A 20327-nucleotide genomic window follows, 5' to 3' on the forward strand; every position below is an offset into this window, starting at 1 on the left:
GGAGTGGCGGGGCTGGGGCCGGCCGGGGCGGGCGGCTCCGCGCTCCGCGTTGGGCCGCTGGGAGGGCGATGACGGAATACAAGCTGGTGGTGGTGGGAGCTGGCGGCGTCGGGAAGAGCGCGTTGACCATCCAGCTCATCCAGAACCACTTCGTGGACGAGTACGACCCCACCATCGAGGTGAGCCCGGCTGATGCCGGAGCGGCGTCATCGCAGGGATCTGTGCTGCGAGCTGCGAGAAAAGAAAGTTTGGGGAGGGTTCGGGTAACGGCTCAGGTGCCGTGTGCGTCTGATAGGTATGGGTTTGGGGATTCCTCATTGTGTGAGGCGTGGGAACAGAAAAGTTCTCTGAATTACAGCCCCCCAAACGCAGTCAGGCGTGGGAAGGAGCAGCAGCTTGTCTGAATCGCCTTTAATTTGTTTATGTTTTCTGCAGGATTCGTACAGAAAGCAGGTTGTCATTGATGGAGAGACGTGCTTGTTAGATATTCTGGACACTGCAGGACAGGAAGAATACAGTGCTATGCGAGATCAGTACATGAGAACTGGGGAAGGATTCCTGTGTGTGTTTGCCATTAACAACAGTAAATCATTCGCTGATATTAACCTTTACAGGTACGGTCTGAGTCTTTGCTCTGAGGAGAAAAGACTGGAAAAGGCATCGTGTATTTTTGTTAGCCAAAGCAAAGACTAAATAAGAGGAAAACATTAAATCTGTTTTGTTCCAAAAGGTTTTTCAAGCTGTTCTGCACCTGTGTGTTATTTGTCAGGGGAAAGAGGGGCAGCTGTCTGGGTGAATAACTGACATACAGAATGTGTGGGAATATGGTGAGGGCCAAAACACACAGAGCAGAGTTGTGTGTGGTATACAAGATAAGGCTGTACAGAGTTATTAGAAGTACAACTGTAGATCAGAGCCCCTGCTGTCCTGTCCAGCTTCAATATATATAAATTTTTATTCTTTGAAATAAAACAGCTGTTATTTGCAGGTAATAATTCATGTTTCTTTATTTTTAATTTCTAAGAGAGCAAATCAAGAGAGTGAAAGATTCAGACGATGTGCCGATGGTGCTGGTTGGGAATAAGTGTGATTTGCCCACGAGGACAGTAGACACAAAACAGGCTCAAGAATTAGCAAAAAGTTATGGCATTCCCTTCATAGAGACATCAGCTAAAACGAGACAGGTAAGATGTCTCTGTTCTTTGGTTGTACAATAAATGAAGAATGGTTTATCTCTTTCCCGTGTTCTTTTATCGTTAGCTGTAGCAATAAACACTCCTAAATCAATTTGAAATTTTCAGCTTTTGATTTAATATAAATATATATATATATATTTGCCACGGGATCCACGTGATCTTGTGAGATTGGGGATGAATGCTTCATGTGAGTCATTTGCATTCAGGGTGTGGAAGATGCATTTTACACACTGGTGAGAGAGATTCGGCAGTACCGGATGAAAAAGCTCAACAGCAATGAAGATGGGAATCAAGGCTGTATGGGGTTGTCTTGCATTGTGATGTGATAAGGTGAGCTGTACTTTCTTCCTCAAGTCTTCTGTTCTGTGTGTCTTTCAGCTGTTGATAAGCACAGCTCTGAAATATGAGCTGCTGTAGGTTACTTTTCTTACAACCCATTGATTCCCAGAGGTCTGGAGCCAATAATTAATTACTTCTGCAGTTGTTGTTTTTTTCCTTTGGTGAGTAGATGGCAAAGCTTGAGGAAAAGCTGTTAAGAAATTCTTTTGACAGCCACCTTTTGGCTGTAGCCTGGATTTTGACTGAACTGGTAAGAGTGGGATTCTTCTGTATCAATCTATTTGGTGTCTCCTTCCTTTGGGAATCAATGCTTTTTTTTTTTCTTTTCCTTTTTAACTATTTAAAGATGGTATAATTTCTGTCTTGTGCACAAGAAACACCTGAGCCAGAAAGGGGAGTGTGCACAGTGCTGCAGTCAGAATTTGCTGGGAAGTGATGACCTTTCTGACAGCTTATCTTGAGCTGTTTACCTGGGGAACATGGACTACGTGGTGATTAACCAAATAAAATAATGTGGGTCATGAAACTTATGAGCTCCAGGTGGGTGAGAGTGCTTACAATGATGTCACTCATCAGTGTACAAAGAGGTAGACCAGTCCAGGACTTGTACTGTGCACTGCATACCTACAGCAAATTAGTGAAGAAGCTAATTAGAGATATCTTTCTGTTCCAGATGCCAGGTTCAGATGTAGCTGCTGGACAAGTCTCAATGCTACTGTATTGTGTCTCATGCTGATGCCCTGCAGTATTTTGGTGCCAGCGACCAGACTCTTGGTACCAATTAATTAGCACAGGATCCTTTTCTGTGCTCCATCTGAAGAAAACATCTCTGGTATCTACCTCCTTGCTCAGCTCACAGAGCAGTCATATCTCTTGGTGTACTGGGATTCTTTTCTAGCTGTGCTGTCTGGGTTTGTTCAAGAAGAAAACCAGTCACAAGAAAAGTGAATTACAGAGACTAAATGCTGTGAAAAAGATCACACTTTACCTCCAGAGTAAAAGCTAGAAGTGGCGTTTGACCCCTTTGCATTGGATTCAGATTTGCGGTGTTGTCAGAGGAGTGGCAGAAGTAATTTTGCCATTACAAAGGTTTCTGTCACCAGTCGGATTGATGTCTGCTGTCTGTGCACCCAGTGTATCTGCAACATCTGCATTGTGCCAGGAGTATCACTTCACTGATTAACTGATCCTTTATTTTTCTGTAATAAAAAGGAGATATCTTCGCTAACTTAAGTGCCTGTTTGCTCGCAAGGTTGGAGGTTGAGAGCTGTTCCCTTGGGCTGAGGAAAACCCCAAGGATGAATTTCTTGGGTGCTCATTGTCTTGAGCAGGCAAGTTTTGTGCGGGTGATCTCTTCTCATGGTAAGATGCTAAAATGGGAATTTGTAGTCTGGAATATTGATCGGGTGTTTGTGAGACTCTTGAATTAGGAAGAGAAGTGTGAACTACGTCAGTTCTTGATCCATCAGAATGCTTCCATCCACCTCTGTGCGTGGAACTGTGTATGTTCTGTTTTGGTTTTCTACAGCATTTGGATCTCTTTCAGGTTGGACCAAATTAGTGACCTGTTCATTTTAACATAACTGCCAATATTTATAGACAATTTCTTACGGACCAATAATGAATTTAGAAACTGGAGGTTACTTTGGGCAGCTGTTCTTCAACTCTGTCTGTAACTTGCAAGTTATTCTGAGTTATTTTCTGCAGAGCCTCCTTCCTTATCAGGGGAGGAGCCTGGGAGTTGAGGTTGACTATAATTGGGTCAATGGTTGTCACAGACTTCAGGTGTCCAGGCTGAGTGGAAGAGGCACTGAGCTGACTTCTAATTGCAGCATCCTTGCAAAATGAGGAAGGGAGTTCAGTGATGTCTGCTCTGGAGATGAATGATACACTGATAGCAGTTCTGGGTTTGTTGTAACAGCCTCAAAGTAGGACTGAAGTGCTGTGTGAGCTGTGTGACTTCTTCCTAGAACACAGCACTGCCCCCCATGTGGTTGGGACGTGCAGGTGAGACCAGAACCCACCAGGGTTCCTTGGTGTACCTTGGCCTTCTCAGTTCTTGTGCCAGTGATGCTGGGTTCTGTTCTGTGGTGTCAGACAGCGTCGTATAGCAAAGCTGAATTCCCTGTTAGTCTGGTGAGAGAATAATGAGCCTTCAGCCAACAGAGGGAGCGTTCAATCTGCCGGAGCAGTGCGAGCTGTAGACACAGCAAGAGGCGTAATTTCAGTTTGTTGCAGTCAGGTTCCTATACTTTCAAAACTGAAATCAGAAATAAGGAAATATTGAGAAAATAAACTGTTGCTTTTAGTGCTCTTTTCTCCACTAATTGTACTCCTGATTTTCTTCTTGGGGTGCGGAGGATCGATCTGTGTAACTTTATCTGTGATGCTCCAGATAAGTGTTTTAGAATTCATTTTATCCTCGAATGATGGAAATGAGAAGAATTTAACACAATATTTTTGCATAAAACATGGTTTTCCAGTGACCTACTAAGTGGTGGGAAGCATTATGGGATAGCAGCACCTGTGACTCGAGTTAATTTGAAGGCAGTCTCTTGCCTGCAGGTTAAATGGGACAGAATCACGATCACTGAGAGCTGTGTGTGGTCAGCAAGCAGTCTGTGGGTTTTTCTTACTGTGTTCTTTTTGTCTGTCTTAACTTGGTGCAGGAAGAGTTCCTCGTGACAGCATTCTTTGAGGTGTGTCAGCAGGAGCTGACTTTGCTCCTTGAGCTGTGATGTACTGTTGTCCACTTAATGGAATTACACAAAGAAGCAGCTGCTGGGAGTCACAGCTGGTCACATACATTCAGTGTTTTGGGAAGCTGTCAGTGTGGAGTTTGCATTGTGTTTGAATGGTGAGTTCGTGGTGGGTCTGTTAGGCTTCTGGATGATTTGGGGAAATGTGGAGCTGCTTCCCTGGCAGACAGGAGCAGCTCTGGGTGCTGCTGCCTATGGCTGTGGGAAATCCCACAGTTGGTGTTTGAACAGTGGCCAAATTTGCCAATTAAAAATACATTTTGTAGGGGGATTTGTCGTAACTTTCTACTTTGTGTGGCACGCTCTGCTTTCTGAAAACATACTAGCCATAACTCAAAAAGTTGTGAATCCTCAGAATAATACAGGAGCTGGCAATCGTGTCTGCTTTCTCTTTGATGTGTTCCATTTCTCTTGGGCTGGATAAAGCTTTAAAAAGGAAGGAGCCCTGGTGAGGGTTGGTTGGTGTGCGTTTCATTTTTGGAACCAGAGAGGAAGTTGCATCAACTTTCAGGATGCTGCAGAGCTCACTTGTACAGGTGGTGCTCCAATCTGTGTTTTGGGGTCAAATCTAGAGAGTGACTTTGCAAAATCAGATTTTGTGCCCATCATGAGCATGAAGTGAACGGTTGTACCTGGTTTCTAGTTGCATACACGCATACAGACATGCCTATATGTGGGTAGTTTGAGTCAGTCAAGGTTGCTGTCAGTACCTAAAGCAGAATGCACCGCATAATGCATGCAGGCAAAAGTCCTATCTTAGGAGCCATCTCTTCATGGGTTTGGCTTTATATAGGCAGTATTTTTAAACAGAATATCTGAAGCGCTTTCTGGAGTTCTCTGGTAATGCAGTGGCACCTCTTTGGATGAAGGAAGATGTGTTTGAGGAGCACATGAGCAGATTTGCTACTGTAGCAGAGAGGTTTTGGTGACCGTGGAAAAGGTTTTGTGTCCTGGATCTGCGTGTGCTCTTGGTGAGCTGCAGTCCATGACAGGGTGCAGCCAGGTGAGAAGGAAACCTGGCCATCCCACGCTTGAGCACTGCTCCGCCTTCAGTAGTTGCACCAGATGTTCCCTTTCAGTCAAGGTGCTCTGATCTCTTAGAGCTTCCTGTAGTTTAAGATGCCACTCGTTCTACAGCTTGCTCGGTTAACGTCTGTTGGCGGCGTTGAGTTGGATGTGTGTGTGGCAGGAAGGAGCAGAGCGTGATGCGCTTCTGTAACCAGGGCTTAACTGGAGTGGTTGGCAGATAGAAAATGCAGCTGTTCCTTTAAAGCAAGCAGAATGTGGACGGTCAGCCAAACTGCCCTGGCTTTGGTGGGAACTGCACTGCAGGAGGACCAAACCCCAAGAAGCTTTGGAACACTTGTTTAGAAGATAAGCACAGATGGTTTTGCACAAGGCAGCTCCTCGTAGTGGTGATTTTGTAGATTTAGTCCAAATGTTCTCATGTAGATTTAGCAGCACCACACTGTGTCCGTGCCCATCTAACCTCACTATCCTAAGGAGAACAGACCCTAAACAACCTTGTTCAAAAACTACCAGTGCAAATAACTGAACTAAACATTTGTTACTGCTGACTGGGAGCAGCTGTTGGAGTGTAGCATTGTGGCTTTGTTAATGTGAGCCCCAGCTCCATGGTCTGATTAAAAACAAAAAACAACCACAAACATTGCTCAGCTTTTGTTCTTAGTGTCATCAGAAAGACTTGAATAGTGATGGTAATGCTTACGTAGACGTGTCTTGTGAGTGCACTTCAGTGATTTAGAAAGAACTGGATTTCAAGCAACTTTGGACCTGTGGGAGGAGGGAGGTTAATGAAGGTTTGAATCACATTCTAATTCTGTGTCCTTCATTACTCCACAAGCCTAAATCCTAGACAGCCTCCAGGATAGCTGGAAACTGTTGAGATCTGGACTTTTTTTTTTATCCAAGGGCTAACTTGTTGTAACTTGGTATAATTATCTGCTTTCAGAAATGCATCTCTGTTGGTTTGAATTGAAGTAAATTATTTTGCTTCCTAAATAACTTTTTTAAAGAATAAACTCTGTGAATTCTTTGGTTGTCTCTTTTATGGCAGTGGTCTGGAGCAAGATCACACAGCTGGCTTACAGAGAGCTCAGCACACACTTCACTTGGTGTTCCATGAGTGGAATCAGCTATCGAGGTATTTCTGTGCCCACTGCCCTCTGTTGGGTTTTCAAGTTGTGAATCTCACTCTTCTGAAGTAGTGCCTTGTTGGTTCTCCTGCACAAGGAGTACTGAACCACTCAGTAAATGTGCTTTAGGTACATTGCTCCTAAACACAATGGCAGACCTCTGGGATCCAAAGTCCAATCTGTTTTCTGTGTAAGGAACTAAAAAATAGACTTTCAATAACAGAAGAGCTCCCCAAACCACAGTGCAGCTATGGTGAAGCATTTCAAAACAAAGGTGACAAATCATACTGGTGAGCTTCAGCTTTTCAGCTCCCTTTGCCTGTGGTGGCTCATTTTTGCACATGCAAGAGAGTTGGAGTCTGGAGGTGTGTAGGGTGGGATGGAGGCATTCTGCCTTCTGCTGCAGGGAAGCTCAGTCCTGCAGCCTGTGTGTCACAGTCCAGAGCTGTGAATTGCAGATGTTCGAGTCTGCAGGATCTGTTTTTCCTGGGCAGCAGATCCTCCCTGCTGTTCTCACTGAACACTGCAGCCATTCTCACCATCCTCAGCATCACAGGAATTCCACCTCGGCCCTGAGGTTATCTGCTATTTCCATAAATAAAGGTGAGTGGCTTTTGTAGTCTTGTGTGCATTTGGGTTTTGTTTTCCTTTCTTCTTCCTTCCCTGAGCAGAACAGAGAAACATCGCCAGCTGTGAGCATCGCCTGCTGCAGTGCTCGGGGAAAGTCATTGCACATCCTGACATGAGGCTGCGGCCTGAGGAAAAGTAAAGCAACAGGGGCTGCCCTGCAAAGGAGAAATGAAGGCTCATAACCTGCCGAGGGCCTGGATGTGAAATTTACCTTTTGAAGGCACTCCTCCCATTGCCAGAAAGATCCCCTTCTCTTGATCCAAAGAATTTTGCTCTGTGCTGCGTATAAACCTCCTTGTATTGCAGAGCCTGTTCCAAAGGGAGAGATTTAGAATCACAGCACAGACAGATGCTTAAAAGCAAGGCTGTTCTGGGCTTGTTAGGGCAATTTTCCCTCCCGTATAACTGTAATCTGCAGCAATTTGCTCCTAGAAAGTGATTCAGATCTCGACAAAGGGCGCATTGATCTTCGTTTTGTTCCGGAGCAGGGGATGATTGAAGTGGTCCTGGAGGAATCTGGGGGGGGGGGGGATGAACAGGAGCAATGTGAGACAAGAAGAACCTTCTGTGGGTCTCCTCAATGCAAACTGCCATTAACAGGTCACAGGTGTAACAGCAAGGAGTGCATTTGTGAGTTTCCGTGTTCAGTTCCTGCAGGAGTACCAACAGGGGACTGTAGAAGACTTTCTAGCAAGGCTTGTCCGTAGGCTTTTTGGGCAGCTGTGAGGTATATCTGCTTCATGAGGCAGATGGGAGGCAGATCTTGCCAAGTTCCCCAAGCTGCCAAGTTCCTGGCCTGTTTGGCAATCGTGCTTTGAGTAGACGGAGGCAGAATGAAGGCAGCTCAGAGAGAAGCGCATTTCTTTCAGAATGCACTGAAAGGCTCTGTGCAAATCATTCATTTCCCAGCTGAAAACTGGGGAGAGGGCCTGCTTGCCTTCAGTCCTTCTACTTAAAGAGACTGTAGTTCTAACTTTAGCACATAGCCAACCTTTACTCATATTTCTATCGTGAACCCAAGCACTTTGACCCTGTGATTTAGACGGCTAAGGGATCAGAAGATCTCTTGAAGAAGATAACCTCTGCACCATAAAGGTTATTTTTGGTTTCAGATGTGAATCCTAAGGCCTTGACATGTCAAGAAAGGTTAGGGGCAGGTCTGAGCCCTGCGGGAGAGCAAACAAGCAGGAGTTTGCTCTTACTGGCCTTAAATGGAACAGCTGAACAACAGTGTGGTTTGGGGACTCACAAACTGATGCGTTGGTGACAAGATGAATAATTAAGAAAGTGAAGACAAGCAAAAAGAGGTGAGATATTACAGATCAAGACTTCTAGCATCCCAGTTTTGCCCTACTGGTTACACCTCTGCTTGCTGGGGATGAAAACCAACTGAGATTCTTGAGGAATATCTAGCAAGTGGGACTAAAACTCCCTGAGTTCTGGAGGATTTTCTAATTGTAATCCAGTGTGGCTTGAAGCTATGCACATCAACTAGATTGCAGACCTTCTGAATGCTTTGGAAATCATCTCAGCTGAAATGCAGGGCAGAGGCTCAGCCCATCTGCCTTCACTGATTCGTGGTGCCACGAAGCTTCCCGTGCATCCCTGACCACAATCTGTGATTTGTGCCTTCTTTCTCACTCTGCCTCTCAGGCAGGTGATCCTTCCACTTACAGCAGCCTGCTTCTGGGACAGCACCTTCCCTGAGCTGTTCCTACAACGTACAGCACAGAAGCCCTTACACACGTGTACCTCCAAGCAATGCTGTCCTGGCCAGGGGTGCAGGTTATTCTGTTCCTTTCTCTGTTGGGAACAAAATCACCGCTTAAATCATCAGTGAAAATCTGTTAGAATGCAGCCTGACTGCTTTTCTTACTCATCCTGATCTTAATGTCACTTACAACAAATAGGAAAAGATCCTGTTTCAAATCAAAACCATTTTATACTTCTGTTCTGTTTAGGCTTCCATGCAGTACAAATTTTCTTCAGCTAGGAACTGTTTTCCAGGAAAAAAAAAAAAGGGAGGAGATCCTAAAAGATTTACCTGTGTGCTGGAAGGAATCTGCTAAAAACGAGTCATTAGGAGGGACTTCATAAATCCATTCCTGCTTTTCAAATCCAGGTCACTCTGGGTACCTCAGGGCAGTTTCTCATCACCCTTGGATTGTGCTAAATGCCGATCACCGCTAGAATAAACAAGACAAGCCTTGGTTATGGCTCACTGCATACAGAAACAGATGACACCCAGGCTTGCCAGCTGATGTAAATCACCTCACTACAATATAGTCTTATAAAGGCAGGTCCTGACCAACTCAGGAGCAGAAATCATACCTAACAGCTCCTTGTGCTTCCTTTATTTATTATTATTATCATTATTTTCCCTCCTATGTCATCGCTCTGGGAAGATATAAGGACATCTGCGCAACTCCTGCAGGTGAAATCCACTCTTCCATGCAGACCCTTCTGAGGAAAAATCTGCTATGAATTCCTGGTTAGTAGTGAGAGCACATCACGTGTTCCTATCTATCCCCACAGCTCCTGCTCCCATCAGCCGTGTGCCCTGAGGAGCTCCTCCGAATCGTTGGCTCAGCACAGAAGACATCAGTTTTAGTCTCTCTCAAAAGGCTGACTTCCACATTCTCCCTTTATAAAGATGTAAGGGTCCTGAGCTGCAACAGTCTGACCAGACAGTGGCCAAAACTTGACTAAATGTGAAATGAAAGCCTAATGGAAAAAAAAAAGTTGAATTTGAGCCCTGGTTTCACCTGTTTCAGTGCAAGTGCTTGTGGCAGCACTTTAAATAGTCCTGCCGTTCATCTCCCTTCTCCTTTTAGAGGGGGAGAGTCTAATTACAGGGAAGGGAAAGCAGTAAAATAAGCGTTAGGCTGCCGAGCAGTCAGTCAGCTGTGCTGGGTTACAGCAGGGTGTTACCTGGGGGTCTGCAAACTTGCTGCAAAGATGTCACAAGAGAAAATTCCAGGTAGGTATGAAGGCAAGCAGCAAGACGGGGAGGCACAGGGCAGGTTTGTTAGCTGACAAGCTCTGAGATTTTGGTGCTGTGCTGTCTTTGCAGTCCAGGGATGCAGCTTTAGGGCCTGTGAGCATTTTTCTTCCTGCTTGGAGGCATTTTTGGATAGTGAAGTAGAAAAAAAGGTTGTATTGTTTAAATCTTGCTCAGCTCATAGTGGGGAAAAACCTGTTATCCTTCCTGCAGTATCCTGATATAAAACGGCTGTAGAAGGGACCAAAGGGATTTCAGGAGTCTCCAGTCAACCTGAGTGCACTTAGAAGATGTTGGGTGCTGCAGTGCCCAGGGGGTGGGAAGCACAGGTTGGGTACAGTAGGGTCAGCCAAGCCTTGCAGGGCAATGCAGAAGGGTGCAACTGCTGTAACTGAACCCTGGAGAATCTCAGCACCTAATAGGTCTGAAAAGAGCACGTTTAGAATTGCAGTGCTCTGTTTTGCCACAAATATATCCCAGTAAGTGAAGCTGGTATTACAGCCTGGACCTGTGACATCAATGGGAGCTTGACCTTCGTATGCGTATTTTTTATCCACTAAAGAAATGGAAGGTCAAACACTGGGCATTTCAGGGATACTTGGTTTGCAAATCAATATGTGGAGTTCAAGTGCCAGGACTGGAAGCATCTGAACTGCAAATGTAGGCTGGATTTTGGAAAGTGAGCAGCTGGTGACTGCAAAGCCAGGGAGCTCCAGTGTGAATTTTCTGGGTCAGATAGCAAGGGCATAAGCAGCATCCTCAGTGCTGGTGCTGTCCTGAAAACCCAGAAGCGAAGATCTGTGGAGCTGCAATGTCTCAGCTATCTGATTCTGGTAGCAAATAAGTGGAGATGTGACAACAGGTGGCAGGAGATCAGGAGCGAAACTTAATATAATTGAATTGCTGTCCATCTTGAGCTTCATAAAGGATGGTGAGTCATGTACTGACAAACAAACAATGGTGAAGGAGCCTCAGAACTCTAAGTCACTGAATTTTAATTTAATTTAATTTTTATTCTATTTTTTGTTCAGGCTGGAGAAAGCTGTTTTGCCACCTTAACTTATTTCTATGCTATTCTGCATTCCTACTTCTGAACACAGATGTAGGGGGAGATCTTTCAGGACAGCTGGGTCCTGTTAGATAACCAGGTATCCTGTAGGTGCTTTTAGTATTGATTGAGGTGATGTAGGTTCCAGAAAACTCTCTTCCCCTGGGAATAGGTGTAGGTAAATCTAGAGCTTCCTGCAAGGTAAACCTGAGCTCTGTGAGAGGCTCTGGTATCTGTAATGTGCTTTGTTTATGCATGTACTGCTGAAGCTATATCACAGAATATGAATACTGACCTCGCATCTTTATGATGTTAAGAAGGAACAAGGACTTTTTTCACCCAGAGGGTGGTGAGGCACTGGAACAGGTTGCCCAAGGAGGCTGTGGATGCCCCATCCCTGCAGGCATTCAAAGCCAGGCTGGATGTGGCTCTGGGCAGCCTGGGCTGCTGGTTGGTGACCTGCACACAGCAGGGGGTTGGGACTGGATGGCACTGTGGTCCTTTGCAACCCAGGCCATCCTGTGACTTCCTTTTGTAAGTGTAATGCTCTGCCTAGGTTTGTAGTTTATGATCACTTGTTAATCACAGGCATGACGATAAGGCAAAAAGGTTTAGATTTTTGGAGGGCTGATCAGCAACTGTTTTTATTCTGTTTCTGTTTCATCTCCAACAGCAGAAGACAAGCGTGAGTATGGTGGTGTTTTCCTACATGCTCTCCCGTGTTACTGTCAGAACATGATCGCTGGGAGCAGGCAGCAGTTACACGATCATGGCAATGTTTCTGCTGTTCAAGCACATGCTATTTCTCAGCAGTGCCAGTTGTGCCCCTCACTGCTTTACAGAATGGTTTCAGTCCTTTTGCTCCTTGGAACCTACTTTTGGTTAAATGTTGTTCTAGCAACCTCAAGCTCCTGTTTAGAGGAATATTTTCCTCTGTGGAGGAGGGAAAACATTCTGCATTTTCCCTGACACCTATTCACACTTTGGTTTTTTTTGTCTCTAAACAGAGATCTGACCCAAAATAACTCTTTCCAAATCAATCATGCTCCTAAAGGATTTGATCCAGGAGGGAACAGATTCAGTGCTTCGCATCCTTCATTCACACTGACACCCCCAGAATGGCATTCCTGCCTTTGCCTTCCTGCTTCCTATTTGCTGAGACCTCATGTGTCAGCAGTGACCCTTTACTGCTGAGACACCTGGTGTCCCCAGATCCCTGACACTGGGCAGTAATAAAAAAAGTGCAAGGAATTGTGTGTAGAGGCCTGGTGGTGATGCTGCAGCTTCATAACAACGGGCAACTCGTGCCACCGAAATGCTGCGCCTGTGACATTGCACTGCTGAGAAATGGACCTGGTGCTTGAATCTTTCCTGTGATTTATCATATAAGCAAGGAAAGGAAGCCTCTGTGTGGTGTTTCCTAACTAACCTGCTGCCAGGACCTTGGAACTGTGAACTCAGGGATTTGCTGTTGGTTTTTAATTTTTTTCCCCATAAAACCCCATGAGAAGTTGTCCAGCTTCAGTGCTGAAAATCAATTCTAGGTCTACCACATTTCTCTCATGCATGTCAGCCCTCCCTGCATTGGTCCTCATCTGCTGACCACAACATCCTGGAAGACATCTCAGTGGTGTGGTGCCATGTAGCTGACTTGCAGCATCAATATTCACCGTGCTTCATGCTGAGCTGCCAGAGAAACGTGCTTGATTTGTTCATATGCTGCTATGCAAACATACATTTTGAGATGTTCCCCAAAGAGGTCTTGTTTTATGTTGCTTTGCTGGCAGTATAAATGCTTCTAATGACCCTCTTCCTCCTGCTCCCTAGAATTCCAGCCAACCTTTTGCCCATGGAGGCTTCCATAGAGCCATATTTTTTGGTACTTCTGCAGCATGCTGGCTGTGATGGGCTGAGAGGAATCTAGGCCACAAATGGTTTCCTAGCCAGGAGCAATTCAGCTACAATGTGATGGCAGGAACTGTTTTGGCTGCTGGCTTTGTCCATCTCCATGTCCACCTGTCTTCATCTTGCCTGGATGCCTTGTGGAGCAAATGGGTCTTGGCCTTCCTAGAGCTGCAAGGGCTCTGCCAGTCTCCCTCTGTCTCCTATGTTCCCTTCCCTTCTTTCTGAGCTGTTTTGTGCTACTTGCACTGCAAACTGTATTTACCTTTTCTGTTATGCTGGGAATGCTTAGATACCCCTGCAGCCTACAGCGTGTGGGACAAGCTCTGTTAGGAGGGCATTCAGAGTCTTCCAGGCAGAGTGGAGGTGTTTTAAGGACATGAGAGTTGAGCTCTAAGCTGGCTGCAGGAGGCATCTTTCTGTTAGGGTGGCTTGGAATTAGGAACCCACCTGACCCTGCAGCCTTCTCTTTCTCCTTGCAGAGATAGATGAGGCAACGCGCTCCTTCGCAGAGAAGGTCTTTGCCTCTGAAGTAAAAGATGAGACAACCAGGCAAGAGATCTCTCCTTTCGATGTGGAAGAGATCTGTCCCATTTCATGCCATGAAATGAGAACACAGATGATGCTTCGGGAAAGTTCCTCTGCAGCAGGAAAGCGGTGAGCAACAACCAGGGTGGTGGGGGCAGAGGGGAGGGGTGGTCTCAGCTCGTGCTCAGCCAGAGGTGGGAGAAAAGCAAGAGATTCATAAATCAAGGCCTGGGAAAAACAGCTCAGCACACCCGAGCCTGCTTACATCCTTGGTAATCCTACAGTATCTGTCAGGTGCTTCTGGGTTTCCTTTTCAAGTGTTTCTTCCACTGCTGGACAGAAAAACCCTTTTGTCCTGCTACCTCAGCACTGCCATTGCAATGGCCACAGGTCTCTTGGAGAGGGAGACCTGGGGACCCCTCTGGAAAGGGGAGACTTCCAGGGACAGTGGCTGAAAATCCACAGCTACTTTCATGTGCTTCATGTCTCTACTCTTGGCAGCGTTCATTTAAGGTGCTTAGAAAGCAACAGAAAGATTATTGATGTTGCACACAGCTGGAAGGTGGCTGGTAAATGCCCCTGCCCTGTGTGCAGCCAAGGAGTTGGGGCTGCTTGCCTGAGGCTTTCCTTCCTGGCAGGAAGAAGCACATGCTCAGCCTGAAGACAATTGCACTGGCAATCCCTTTGGCTCAGAAGACCGGATTGTCCACTATTGATGAGGTCATCTCTACCTCCCCCCATTACCAATCGGTGCCTGACTTCCAGAGGGTACAGATCACAGGGGATTATGCCTCTGGGGTAGGTATTTCATGGCCATTCAACTTCCCTATGCGACTGCCACCTCATCTAGTCCTTGCTTGTCCCTCTCGAGTGCCCACTGTCACAGACATCCATGCAAGATGTGTGGAGGTAGTTTGTGCTTTCCAGCTCTACATATGTCTTATAAGCATCTGATGATGTTCCTGCTGTATACCCTGCAGGATCCTGAGCTGAATGCCTTAACAGGAGTCTCAGGGAGTGCTGTGTACTTCCCATGGGATTCTCTGTACATGGAAGGGGAGGGTGATGGTCATTCTGTTGCACACAGCTGTGTCTGCCTGAGACCTGTGCACACAATGATTGAGGTTGCAAGGGGACCTCTGGATGTCCAACCCCTACATAGTCATCTAGAATGGGTTGGACAGCACTGCTAGCACATCCTGAACCAATTCCTCTTTCTCCTCCTTTCTTCCACAGCCTCCTGCTGTATTTGTGCTGTTTGTGAGATGCTGCTGGCAGATCTGCTGGCAGATTGCTCAACCTGGGGTTTTACAGCAGAGGAGCAATTAGGGGAAACTGAAATTCCAACCAGCATGCAGCAGGCGCATTCCTTCTGCCGTGACTGCTTAGCTGCAACTGATGTGAGATACTCTGTCATGCTGCCCCAGTCTGGCCAATCTGTGCTGCCCAAAACACTTGTCTGTGCAGTAAATCAAATTCTTGACATATTGGGCTGGTATATGTTGCTCAGTTTCAGACTGAGCTCCAGAAATAGTATCCAGTCTTCTGCCCAGTCTTAGGTTCCATTTTGGTTCCAGCTACAGCATGAGGCGAGGAATGTAAGAGGGTGGCAGCTAAATTTTGTTTGTTGTAGCATAAAGAACCTCCCTTTGCCATGTCTGGGACTTTGCCCATCATCCCTTCTTTGTCCTGCTCAGGCAGAACAATGGAAGGGAGAGGATGATCAAATATGTACCTTGTTGTAAACACGCTTGCACCCTTTAAGACTTGATGCACCAGTCTCTCTCAAGCAACTATGTTCCATCTGCGTGGTTACACCAACAGCAGCCCTATTGCAGGTGACAGTGGAAGATTTTGAAGTTGTCTGCAAAGGCCTGTACCATGCCTTGTGCATCCGGGAGAAATACATGCAGAAGTCATTGCAGAGGTTTCCCAGGACCCCATCCCAGTACCTGCGTGCTATTGAAGGTGAAGTCTGGAGGGCAAGTGATGCTGGCCCAGGTATGTTTAAGCACCTGCAGAGTTTTGTCCCCTGGCTTCAAATTGGGATGACGAGGTGTCAGAAAAGAGTTGCACAGTGCTCCATGGGGAGATTGCCTGCCTGGGACTCCTCACTGTTGGTGCTCGGGCTGTGCCTGTCCTCTGCTGGGGGTGAAGGAGCATAGCAGGCTTGTGGGGTTTTGGCAGACAGCCACAGCCCCATAGTATTTTCCCTTTGGTGCAGTTTTCACCCCGCCAGTGAAGGATGGACAGGATCCCTTTGAAACTGGGAATCTCCCTGAGGACCTGGGATACCATGTCCAGATGAAGGATGGGATCGTTTACATCTATAGTGACAAGGCAGCAGCTGGAAGAAATGAGCCAAAGGACCTGCCTTACCCCAACCTCAAGCGTTTTGTTGATGACATGGATTTCCTCTTGGCCCTGATTGCACAGGGGCCTGTGTAAGTGCTCAGCCTGAGGCAATCAAACTGGTACGGCCTCAGCAGGCAGAGGGAGGACCAGGGCAGAGCCATGGTTGCCCCTTCTTCCTGAAAGGAGGGAGGGACCTGCTCACAGTAGCCAGAAACCCAAATGGGAAGATTCTGCCAGCTCTGTACCCTTTTGGTAGGGGGCTTGGAGGGGCAGTGTTGAGGGATAGCCTCAGAATCCCACTTTGTCATACCAACAGTCTGCTGGCTACTTAAGTGTCCTTGGTCCTTCTCAGCCATCTTGGTTGGGGTCTTGAGCAAAGTCAGTGTTGGGATTGTCAGGGGTTGAAGTCACCTCCTGTGGGTACGCTCCTACCTGGCAAGGCCTTCCTGCAGAGCTCTGTGACACAGCCTGAAGCAGCACCACGGGGAGGCAGGCCAAGGCACTGTGAGCTCCTCCAGTTGGGGTGACAGCTCAACCCCCATGCATTCGACTCTGTGCCCAGACACTCTTCCGCCCTCTTCTTTTTCCAGTAAGACCTACAGTCATCGACGCCTGAAGTTCCTCTCATACAAGTTCCAAGTGCACGAAATGCTAAATGAGATGGAGGAGATGAAAGAGCTGAAGAACAACCCTCATCGGGATTTCTACAATTGCCGTAAGGTAAATGGCAAGGCTCACAGCCCTAGAAACCCTGCAGCTGAGCTCTCTTGGTAATTGCTGCTCTCTAAGAAATGTGGATATTGGGGTCAAGGTCTGGGACGCTTGCTAATGGGAACATGGCTGAGTTATGTTCCTTACACAATTTGGGTTCGGCTAAGGGATATGTGATGTTGTTACCCAAGCAGCACCATCTTGAAGCTGGAGAGCTGTTTCTTTGCCTTCTCAGGTGGATACACACATTCATGCTGCAGCCTGCATGAACCAGAAGCACCTTCTGCGTTTCATCAAGAAGTCGTACCTTGTGGATGCTGACCGTGTCGTTTACGATGCCAAAGGTGAAAAGCTCACTCTGAAACAACTTTTTCAGAAGCTCAATCTGCACCCATATGACTTGACAGTGGACTCCCTGGATGTCCATGCTGTAAGTGGCAGGGCACACACTGTGCATGTCGGCATTCATGGTAGGGCATGGCAGCTCCTGACTTTCCCATTCTGGCTTCTGTGGATCAGCCCCTGCCCAGCTGATATGCCTGGACTCAGCATGTGTTTACAGGATTTGCCCCTTGTCATCTCTACTCCAGGGGCGTCAGACGTTTCAGCGCTTTGACAAATTCAATGCTAAGTACAACCCTGTGGGTGCCAGTGAGCTGCGTGACCTATACCTGAAGACAGAAAACGCCATCAATGGTGAATACTTTGCTACCATCATTAAGGTATGAACACAGGGCAGGAGAAAGTCGTGGGGCTGCTGCACTCAGGATAGAGGATACTTGTGTACTGTATGTTTTCTCGGTTCCTAGGAGGTTGGCTCTGATCTGGAGGATGCCAAGTACCAGCATGCGGAGCCTCGCCTCTCAATCTATGGGCGATCAGCTGAGGAGTGGCCCAAGCTGGCCAACTGGTTCTACAGACACCGTGTCTACTCCCCCAATATGAAGTGGATGATCCAAGTACCCAGGATTTAGTATGTGCTGTGGTTCTCACAGACACTCTGCCTTATAGTGCATCACACCTTATTCTTAACCCAAAAGGAATTATGGGAACAGTGAGCCATGTTCCTCTGATAGTGATTAATCTTTGTGTCTGTCTGCAGTGATGTGTTCAGATCTCGGAATTTCCTCCCACACTTTGGGAAGATGTTGGAAAATATCTTTGTTCCTGTGTTTGAGGCAACTGTCAATCCTCAAGCCCACAAAGAGCTGAGTGTCTTTCTACGCCACGTGAGTGTCACCCCATGGTGCTGTCAGGGTCTGGTGAGCCCTGGATGTTCCTGTTTGTGCACACGAAATGGGACATCAGCTCTCACTCAGAAAATATCGTCAGTGGGATTGTGGCTATTCTGCCATTTTCTGGGAAGGGGATGTGAGTCCACAAGTGCTGAAAGGGAGGGTCAGTCACCCTGGGCTGCTGTGGGACTGTGAGAAATGTTGTCCCTTTAACTCCTGGATAAACGGTTTGATTTAAGCTTTCTTTCAACCTACTGATAGAGCCAGGGGGTTCGTGGGGTCTACAACCTTGCTCCTGACTCTGCTCCTGGGTAGGGCAGGGGTGTGGGCTACAGCCAAGGTAAGGTAAGCTGCAGTGGGGCAAAGTGAGGCAGCTGACCTGGCCGTGATGATGGGAGGAGCTTTGAGATGCAGCTTCTTTTGTTATTTTGCCAAGCAGATCACTGGCTTTGACAGCGTGGATGATGAATCCAAGCACAGCGGACACATGTTCTCCACTAAAAGTCCAAAGCCAGAGCAGTGGACTTCTGCAAAGAACCCATCCTATACCTACTATGTATACTATATGTATGCCAACATCCTGGTGCTTAACAACCTGCGCAGGTGAGGCCCCAGATCTGCTAAAGGACACACCTGATGGGCTGGCAGAAGTCAGCAGGGGCTCTTCTTGCTCTGCAACTGGTGTAGTTTGGAGCTTCTTGTCCCAGTCCGATTTCCCAGCACTCATCAATAGGAAGTGTGATCAAATGGGGTGAAAACTTTAGGACTGCAGAAATGCATCTCTTGTGTACGGAGGTGAGGAAAGAGTATAAGTTAGGTCAAGCTGGCTCCTTGGGGAGCACACTGATAGGGGCTGAGCTGGATCTGAAGTAGGGGAATCTTGCATCATGTGCCATATAACCCTACTGCTTACCTGCTCTGAGTCCTCCTTCTGTGTGTTTAGGCAGCGAGGTATGAACACGTTCCTCTTCCGTCCACACTGTGGGGAAGCTGGGGCCATCACACACCTGCTTGCAGCCTTCATGACAGCAGATAACATCTCCCATGGTCTCAACCTCAAGAAGGTGAGTGGAATAGTCTGCCACAGAGCAGTGAAGTGGCAGAGAAGGAGAACATGCTCACAGCTGACCTCTGCTGTAGCTGATAGTTCATCATGCCTCTGCCTTAGCCTTACACAGACAGCCTGGCTTCTAGCAAACAATATGTGACTCCCTGGGTTTCCCAGGCATGTTTGTGGCCGCAGCTGGGAAACATATTCATACTTCCAAAGGGTTTAACATCACAGACCTATCATTTTTATAAATATGTCTCATTGGAGTTGAAGTCTGGATGACTTCAGACCTCAACTCGCTTGGTCTCTCATGCTCCAGGTGGGCCCTGGAGAACTCCTACCTTGCCTACACAACTTTGACCTTTATGGGTGCTGACCTTTATGAGAGCAGCAGTGGATTTTCTAACTGTGGGACTGGGTTGATCTGAGTTGTGAGCCTGAAGAGGTGGAGGTCACAGCAGCTTTATCCCTACATCTGGCAATTCTTCTCTCCATTGCAGAGCCCAGTGCTGCAGTATCTGTACTTCCTTGCCCAAATTCCCATCGCTATGTCCCCCCTCAGCAACAACAGCCTCTTCCTGGAGTACGCAAAGAATCCGTTGCTTGACTTCCACCAGAAGGGCCTTATGGTGTCCCTTTCTACAGATGACCCCATGCAGTTTCATTACACCAAGGTGCTGTGTGGGCCTCGTTTGTCACAGCAGCAGTGGCAGAGGGTGGGGTGTGCTGGGGGCAGCACGTTTACAGGGCAGCTGTGTGGGCTATGCAGGCAGAAGCTGCCCCGCTTCTAAAGCAACCTTTGGCTACAGGAGCCCCTGATGGAGGAGTATGCCATCGCTGCCCAGGTCTTCAAACTTAGCACCTGTGACATATGCGAGATTGCCAGGAACAGCGTGCTGCAGTGTGGCCTGTCCCACGAGGTGGGTGCCCAGGGAGGGCCGGGTAGCAGAGCGGGCCAGCAGAGCCATGGGCACCTCTCTGCACTGCAGCTCCTGCATCTGTGCCGGTGCTGCCGGCAGGGGCCTGTGAGAACCCCTACCCCTGTGCTTGTACGTGGCAGGAGAAAGCCAAGTTCCTGGGTGAGAACTACCAGGAGGAGGGGCCCCATGGAAACGACGTCCGGAAGACCAACGTGGCTCAGATCCGCATGGCCTATCGCTACGAGACGTGGTGTTACGAGCTCAACCTCATCGCGGAGGGCCTGAAAGCCGAGTAGTGCGCAGTACGGGCGGACTCCTGGCGCGGCTAAGCCCGCCGCCGTGCTCGGCTTCTGCGGACAGCAGCGGGACTCAACCGTGCCCCGGGGTGCGGGCTCGGGATGCTGAGCCGCGGCCGTGGGCAGTAAAACCGCATCTCTGAGCTACTCGGTGCGCCTGCGGAGCGGGGAGGGGCGGGGAAGGGAGGGAGGGGAGGACC

General features: G+C 47.7%; 2 protein-coding genes across 4 annotated transcripts; both read left to right on the forward strand.

The window, feature by feature from the left end:
* Positions 1-23: 23 nt before the first annotated feature.
* On the forward strand, positions 24-2763 carry NRAS (NRAS proto-oncogene, GTPase). Its single transcript, XM_042884405.1, has 5 exons — positions 24-179; positions 436-614; positions 1025-1184; positions 1403-1526; positions 2209-2763. Exons 1-4 carry the CDS (start codon positions 69-71, stop codon positions 1520-1522), a joined length of 570 nt encoding a protein of 189 aa, XP_042740339.1. The 5' UTR covers positions 24-68; the 3' UTR covers positions 1523-1526; positions 2209-2763.
* Positions 2764-9938: 7175 nt separating this feature from the next.
* AMPD1 (adenosine monophosphate deaminase 1) lies at positions 9939-20274 on the forward strand. 3 transcript variants are annotated; one of them, XM_042884220.1, is made up of 16 exons: positions 9939-10060; positions 11803-11814; positions 13514-13688; positions 14198-14357; positions 15398-15560; positions 15784-16003; positions 16505-16634; positions 16861-17055; positions 17216-17347; positions 17435-17598; positions 17728-17854; positions 18300-18463; positions 18804-18924; positions 19412-19585; positions 19721-19831; positions 19972-20274. In XM_042884220.1, the coding sequence occupies exons 1-16, from the start codon at positions 10039-10041 to the stop codon at positions 20125-20127; spliced, it is 2226 nt and encodes a 741-aa protein (XP_042740154.1). In that variant the 5' UTR covers positions 9939-10038; the 3' UTR covers positions 20128-20274. The 3 variants fall into 3 exon arrangements, with proteins under 3 accessions (XP_042740154.1, XP_042740155.1, XP_042740157.1); XM_042884221.1 differs by having other exon boundaries at positions 11806-11814; XM_042884223.1 differs by lacking the exon at positions 11803-11814.
* Positions 20275-20327: the final 53 nt, after the last annotated feature.

This window comes from Lagopus leucura, unplaced genomic scaffold (assembly GCF_019238085.1).
Source record: "Lagopus leucura isolate 7727_CA_CO unplaced genomic scaffold, USGS_WTPT01 Super-Scaffold_100043, whole genome shotgun sequence".
NCBI lineage: Eukaryota > Metazoa > Chordata > Aves > Galliformes > Phasianidae > Lagopus > Lagopus leucura.

Excerpts from the sequence above, each read along its gene's own strand:
- NRAS (XM_042884405.1), top strand. The coding sequence starts at position 69 with ATGACGGAATACAAGCTGGTGGTGGTGGGAGCTGGCGGCGTCGGGAAG. Across the intron at positions 180-435 it reads AGTACGACCCCACCATCGAG|GATTCGTACAGAAAGCAGGT; the intron begins GTGAGCCCGGCT and ends TGTTTTCTGCAG. Across the intron at positions 1,185-1,402 it reads CATCAGCTAAAACGAGACAG|GGTGTGGAAGATGCATTTTA; the intron begins GTAAGATGTCTC and ends ATTTGCATTCAG.
- AMPD1 (XM_042884220.1), top strand. The coding sequence starts at position 10,039 with ATGTCACAAGAGAAAATTCCAG. Across the intron at positions 16,635-16,860 it reads ATTTCTACAATTGCCGTAAG|GTGGATACACACATTCATGC; the intron begins GTAAATGGCAAG and ends TTGCCTTCTCAG. Across the intron at positions 19,586-19,720 it reads TGCAGTTTCATTACACCAAG|GAGCCCCTGATGGAGGAGTA; the intron begins GTGCTGTGTGGG and ends CTTTGGCTACAG.